Here is a 7,100-nt window from a genome sequence, read left to right as displayed (position 1 = left end):
TTATATTATGTACTATGTATTCCATATAATTAATTTAAGCTGAGTGGAATTTGATATTAATATATTGAAAAATGTTATTGTATGAAGCTTTTGTATGATTTTTATGAACTAATAAAGTGTTCGCAAGGTGTAAATGGTTTTGGGAGATACACACAAAACAACAAAACGTAATGACAATTTCTTTATTGATTTTCCTTCACAAAACAAAGTGTAAAATGATATAACGAAAAATTTACAAAAACAATGACAGTAAAACTGGACAATTTAAATATAAAAGGTGAAAACTAAATACAGGCATAATTTCATTATCCATAGGTAATACATAAAAATAAGGACCCTTGTCGTGTTCACGAAATACATGAAAGTTAGTTGATTTTAGATATTTGAGATGGTTGATGGTTACTCGGAAGGTATAATTGTTAGAGTACATTTCAGTGCATCGATGATCAACAGTTCATTACTGAGAAGGAAAAACAATCAAGTTGCCGCGATATTGAGCTCTTCTCAGACTTTTTTCACAGAGGACTTTTTGTTGAGGCTACAAGATTTCCTATTATCGTTGTTAGAGTGTACGTTACGCAGAAACATGTTAACCGGCAGTTACTTTTATATCTGTCGACGAGGTTTCGTATAGATCTTCTGTGAAAAATATCCGGGAGGATATATCTGACACTGTTCTACCGTCGAAAGTATCGACAGCGAAGAGAAACCGCGAACCTCCCTACGATGAGCGTGAACCGTAACGCATCGTCTAACGAACGAAATACTACTAACTGGCGTACTGTATAATTTGATTTAAAACGAATGAAAAGAAAGGTGTAGAAGACGGCCCCGTCGGCGGCACTTCGCGTGCCGCCCGGCGATTCGACGATACGACGTGGGTATCGGGACGTCGGTTACGTGGAACGATAGATCATCGAACGAGCAAATTTTGAGGAGCGCCTCGGCCGCGTCGCGCGGGTCGGCAATGTCGAGTATCCCTGTGGAGCCCCCCGGGCCCGGGTCGTGCGAGTCGTCCGCTGTGCCGCGCAGCTCAGTAGTGCGCGTGGCGCGCGCGGAAGCCGCCCTGGTACGTGGAGTCCTGCGACAGCAGCCCGTCGGGCTGCGACGGGCAGTCGGGCGCCGCCGACTCCTGGCTGAAGTCGGGCTGAGACGCGCCCTGCGACAGCGACAGCGGCGGCTGCTGCGACAGCGGCTCCTGCGACAGGCGCGGCGGGCGGCGGCGCGCCAGGCCGGGCCTGGCGGCGCGGAAGGCCTGCGGCGGCACGGCGGCGTGCAGCAGCGCCGCGCGCTCGGGGCCCACGTAGGCCAGCGGGTCCCGCGGCGGCCGCGCGCGCGAGTACACCGAGCCCGGCACCAGCGCCTCGCGCGCGTCGAACATCGACGTCGACATGAAGTGCGAGCCGGGGTTCTGCGCGTTCACCAGCTTCTTGGGCTTCGCGAACTGGATGGCCGACTCCTTCAGGTTGGACAGCGGACCCTCGGTCAGCACGCGCCGCTCCTTGTAGAACGCCAGCAGGTGGTTCCACAGCGGCTGTTTGCTCAGCACCTTCGGGTTGCCCACCACGATCAGGCCGTACTTGGCGCGGGTCAGCGCCACGTTGAGCCGCCGCGGGTCGCTCAGGAAGCCGATGCCCTGGTGTTCGTTGGAGCGCACGCACGACATGATGATGATGTCCTTCTCGCGGCCCTGGAACGCGTCCACGCTGGCCACCTCGATCTCCTGGTAGAGCTTAGCGTGCAGGCTGCCCTGGTACTGCATGTGCTGCACCAGATACGAGCGCTGGCCCTCGTAGGGCGTGATGATGCCGATCTGCTCGGGCCGCACGCCCGCCTTGAGGAAGCGCGTGGTCAGCTTTTCCACGTTCGCAGCCTCGGTGCGGTTCAGGTAGGAGGTGCCCGAGCCGGCGATCTCCTCCTGGCCCTGCGTCACGTAGAAGAACATGGGCCGGTCGGGGCGCGGCCAGGGGAAGTCGATCTTGTGCAGGCGGCGTTCCTCGGCGCTGACGCCGTTCTGCAGCGAGCCCTCGTAGAAGAAGTCGGAGGGGAAGCGCGACAGCTCGGGGTGCATGCGGTACTGCACCTCGAGGCGGAAGGGGCGGATGCCGAGCACCACGAGGCGCTCGAAGAGGCTCTGGCTGAGCCCCGCCTTGGCGGCCTTCTTGCACATGACCACGGGCCCCAGCTGGCAGTGGTCGCCCACGAGGATGAGCTGGCGCGCGCCCAGCACCACGGGCACCATGCACTCGGGCTCGGTGGACTGCATGCCCTCGTCGATGAGGATGGACTGGAAGCGCATGCGCGCCACGCGCGGGTCGCCGGCGCCCACGCAGGTGGCGCACACCACGTCGGCGGCGTCCAGCAGGCGGCGCTCGGCGGCGCGGCGCAGCGCGCGGTAGCGGCGCTCGTCGGCCGCCGACAGCTCGCCCGCCTCCTCCTTGAGGCGCGTGAGCTTGCGCAGCTCGCCGTCGCCCGAGCCCAGCGCGCGCGCCTGCTCGTGCAGCGCCAGGAACGACACCGACGACTCCATGGCCTCGCGCGACTTGGCGCACAGCCGCACCACCTTCAGCCCCGTGCGGTGGATCTTCTCCGTCAGCTGGTCCACGGCGGTGTTCGACGGCGCGCACACCAGCACCGGCCCGCCGTTCTGCCGCACCAGCTGGTACACGATGGTGGCCGACGTCACGGTCTTGCCCGTGCCCGGCGGGCCCTGGATCAGCGACAGCGGCCGCTGCAGCGCGTGCTTCACGGCGTACACTTGGGAGCGGTTCAGGTCGGGCAGCTGCGGCGCGCTGAAGTGCTTCGGCAGGTGGACGCGGAACACCACCTCCTCGACCTCGTGGCCCAGCAGTCGCCGGTAGATGTACCCGGACACGGACGACTCGTCCACCGCGAATTTGCGCAGCGCCAGCTGCATCCGATCGAAGGAGGTGCTCTTCCAGATGAAGTCGACGACGAAATTCGACGTGGCGTCGAGCGGGGCGCCGGCGCCCGACTTCAGCTCCAGCCCCACGTCGTCACCGTAGTTGTCCGGCACCTTGATAACGTGCCCCACGCCCGACCACGCCTTGTGCATCTCGCCCACGTACCTGTAACCACATTCGGCTCTTACTGCACTGTTTACGTGATACTAAAATCAACGAAAGAATGCTACTGTAAAGTATCAATTTGGCGAGCATATAGGATATGAATAATTAAGACATTTAACAATGTAAGAGATACACAGCCTCTTCTAGCTTGTATTCTTACGAATAAAGTCTTCACATATTTAACTCATCTAGGTGTCAATTCTATGGCGAAGTATTAGTACAAATAATAGGAAATTAACCTTAACCGCAGCTCATCTCCATGCATTAGTTTCATATCGCTGTCAGTCTTAGCGAGCGTGAAGTACGCGATGGTCTTCTTGTTGAGACCCACGTCCCACCGCACCTCAATGCCTTCTTGCGTCTGCGACTCCTTCAGTCGCTTGTCGTAATCCGCTTCCAGTTTCACCAATGGCCCGAATATATTTTGGTATTGGTAGCCATCTTCGTATCTATAACCAGACAGTAATAATCTATGTAAGATTCTCACTTATATATAGACAGAAATCGTACCAGCTGGCATCTTAACAAATTTCATTTGCTTCTTCTGTTCTAAAGTGTACAACAATGCAATGATAAATTAATGTCATTTGGGTTATTTTACAATCCCTGGCAATTCTGGTAATGAAAACTGTTATTTCTTTAATTGCATTAAATGAAATTAATGGACTGTTTTTATTAATTTATCAATAAATTTTTTTGCAACTTTATTGTCAACCCTATTCTGCTGGTCACCAGGCTGCTAATTAGCAGGCGGAAGATGTCCACTGCTGAATATAGGTTCAAATTGATCAACATTATTTAAAATACCTTAGCAGAACCTGATGAGGTTCTTCATCCACTCCAGGTTTCTCCAAATCTTGGAAGGTAGCATCTACGTTATCGCGCCACAACTCCTCAAGGCGTCCTATTTGCTGGGGAGTTACCTAACGCAAAACATTTGTTAGGAAAATTTTCAAGTGCATACATATTCCAATTGATAACACGTTTTTTATGGTCAATAAAACATAATGAACTTGCAGTTAAAATTCTGTTACTTGTTGCACAGTAGTATGCCTTATAACAAAATAATTACAAAGCTACTTAATTCAATTGTGCTGTAATGCATTTGGATGCCTCGTGGATTGAGAGAATGACATCTAGGCATCTAGGATTTGGGATTTAGTAACACAGCTGCAGACTACTTACGAAACAATCCAGCAATAAGTGATCGTGATTATAACTAACCTGTCGAGCGCGCATCTGCTCAGCTTCAGATGGAACTTTCACAAGCCAAGACAAGAAAGCACGGTCAGCTGTAAAACAATACAATATGTATAATATAATTTCAACATACTTCTAAGTCCAAACTCATGGTACCACAATTTCGTTTAACTAAGGTAAATGATTCTTTTATGGGGAACTGTATACGTTTTTACAATAAGATTCCAGAGCATATATTAAGATTACCATTTCCTAAGTTGCAAACTACATCAAAAGTATTTGAATTGAAAAGTCATATAACAAAATTGTGGGCTATGTGTTAGATGAAAGATGTATGGAAAGACAATGAGTTTAGATTCCACATAAATATGATTCAAGGTGTATTTCTATAGCATTTAAGTTTATTTGAAAAGAGCAATCCCTAGAGTTTCTAGCTCGTTTCTCACGGAAGTAGGCACAGTGAACAAGCAGTAGCTTAAAAAATTATATTTTCAAGTGTTTAATAATTTTTGCTATGAAATAAATTATTATTTGACTTTAACTACAATACAGTATATACAACCTACCCAGTATTTTATTGTCTGCAGTCAATAGATCTAATTTTAATTATATTTGAAATATTCCAAGCACATTACGTACTCCTCGAGTGATTGCACAATGGTACTTACAAATCAAAGGCTTCCACTGCTCTTGGTCCCAGTTCATGTCCTTAAGAGAGCTTTGTGCTGCACATGGTTGACTGAAAACAATAGCACGATAAACATAATGTAGATTAACTATTAACAAATTAAATACTTTTAATTACCATCATCTGAATTACATATCTCAAAATGTTCCTGTAGACTGCAAATGCAAGACTTTTACTAGGGAAAACTATTTTACTTCAGGTAATTTATTGTAATGCGCTGACATGGAATAGTAGGTAAAATTAAATTTTATTTATCTTACCGACACAGTAGCACCACAACAGAGTCAGCCTTCGCAGGGATAAATCCGAGCACAAACACATTTCTTGCGCCACATGAGTAACACTCTAACAAAGTCTCGCCGAGCGGCCCATCTCTGTGCAAGGCTGCTTCCTTATGCTTAGCTCTTACAAGGTGGTTTATGATGTGCGAACCAGAGGTGTTGCCACGTCCATTGCAGAACCTGGTTGATCAATATAAATATTTTTGTCTCATAGGTAATTACACTATTGATAATAAAACAATATTTCTACTGCAAGAACTGTTTGTAAGTAAAAAAAATCACAGTAATTTAAAACCAGAGTTAGTAATAACTCAATGAGTTGAGTATATATTTGCACTTAGTTACATTAATTATTTGCAAATCATGTTTCTGTTGTGTAATGCTCTGGTGCATTGTAAAAATGTTACTTAGTTATGTGCAATTTATATACATGTTGTTTCCTTATTGTGGGAAATAATTTATCAAAAAGCAAAAATGAGCATTTTTATTTTAGAGCAGATACAGTATACTGCTCTCAAATGAAAAATAAGGCACAAGCAGCAAATTTGAGTTCAAAGTTTTTTAGGTTTTTATAAGAATACATATTTATGTAAAATATGCATATTAGCCATATAAAAAAAATTTAATTTTTCTCTTAATACTAATTAAGAGGAAACTATAGTTATTTTTAAAGAAATTTTAAATATATTACTGCATATTAATTGTATAACTTCAACGTGACTTTAATATTTGACTTATAATAAAAGTTAAGGGCAGAGTTCTGTAAATTCAAGGGCACAGTATTGTCACTACTTTTGTGTGATTTTAGGACACAACAGTATTACAACAAAAAAATGTTAGGGAAACCGTTATGTCTCTAATGACTGTAAGTGTATGCATGATGTGTTAATCTAGTGTCTCTAAAGAGTTGTCAATGAAAAATGAGCTGTTTACATTTGCAAAAAGCATATGCAAAAGTGTCCAACATCAAAGCTTGCTTGTGGAATAGTTTTCTCATCCACTTGCACAAACCTGGCATAATAATATGCAGTGCACAATAAAGCAAGTGTGTGTGACGCTTAGGAGTCATTAGACAATTATCCTTACCACTTGTTGCATATATTACACATGACGACAGTGGCAGGATCATGGATGCCGCAGTACTTGCATGCATGTTCAGGCAACTCTTTACTACTATAGAGCGCCTCATCTTCCTCCTCGAATTGCAGCTCCGCGATGGCATTAGATACGTTCGAGATCTTCGCGCTTAGCTCTGACCGACCCAGCCCGTTCACCTGCAATCGACGTCATTACACATGTGCTGTCAATTTGTAGTTGCTCCACTTAACAACTATATTAATGTACATATAAATCACGTTAAAAGTACTCTTATCAGTACAGTTACGCAACATTTAAACGGCTGAATATCTACAAACTATCAAAAACGTTGTCAAAGTTATATCAAAATAGGTTATGTTACGAGAAAAAAAAAACAAAATATTACGAAATGTGGATGATGTTTACTCACCTGATTGGACGTTGCCAGTCCATGATCGTGCTGAGAAGCCTGTGTTTGGCTTTGAGAGGGAAGCGTGAAGTCTGTGAACTCAAATTCGGAGCCTTGAGTGTCTGCTCCGATAAGATCCGCTTCTTCGGTATCTAGAAACGTGAGCGTTTGCGAGCTCGGCCCGTAAGCATCGACACTCATATCTACTAGTAAAATTTACACTGAACAAAATGACGAAAATTTGTTAAAAACAAAAAACGGTGCACGATAGTAGAAATCTCCCATAACAGCCACGCAACAATTATATCAAACTATTCGCGATGAATGATGACCAAGAAAAATCGCCATGTTAGCAA

At 46.1% G+C, this 7,100-nt stretch overlaps 1 protein-coding gene across 1 annotated transcript; it reads right to left on the bottom strand.

Moving 5' to 3' along the window:
* Positions 1 to 195: 195 nt before the first annotated feature.
* On the bottom strand, positions 196 to 7,012 carry LOC113234752 (regulator of nonsense transcripts 1). Its single transcript, XM_026470217.1, has 8 exons — positions 6,766 to 7,012; positions 6,345 to 6,532; positions 5,238 to 5,438; positions 4,958 to 5,028; positions 4,314 to 4,381; positions 3,897 to 4,012; positions 3,329 to 3,538; positions 196 to 3,089 (listed from the first exon to the last, which is right to left on the bottom strand). The coding sequence occupies exons 1-8, from the start codon at positions 6,943 to 6,945 to the stop codon at positions 1,034 to 1,036; spliced, it is 3,090 nt and encodes a 1,029-aa protein (XP_026326002.1). The 5' UTR covers positions 6,946 to 7,012; the 3' UTR covers positions 196 to 1,033.
* Positions 7,013 to 7,100: the final 88 nt, after the last annotated feature.

The sequence above is a fragment of the Hyposmocoma kahamanoa genome, unplaced genomic scaffold, assembly GCF_003589595.1.
Source record: "Hyposmocoma kahamanoa isolate Upper Pololo Valley unplaced genomic scaffold, ASM358959v1 86, whole genome shotgun sequence".
Taxonomy (NCBI): Eukaryota; Metazoa; Arthropoda; class Insecta; order Lepidoptera; family Cosmopterigidae; genus Hyposmocoma; species Hyposmocoma kahamanoa.
The sequence above is the reverse complement of the archived record's forward strand: the minus strand, read 5'-3'. Positions and strand labels throughout refer to the sequence as shown.

Bases quoted from the DNA above. Each gene is read 5' to 3' on its own strand.
- LOC113234752 (XM_026470217.1), bottom strand. From the start codon at position 6,945: ATGAGTGTCGATGCTTACGGGCCGAGCTCGCAAACGCTCACGTTTCTA. The intron at 5,029-5,237 runs GTAAGATAAATA...TATTGTTTTCAG, and splicing joins GTTGTGGTGCTACTGTGTCG to TCAACCATGTGCAGCACAAA. The intron at 3,090-3,328 runs GTTAATTTCCTA...ATGTGGTTACAG, and splicing joins GGAGATGAGCTGCGGTTAAG to GTACGTGGGCGAGATGCACA.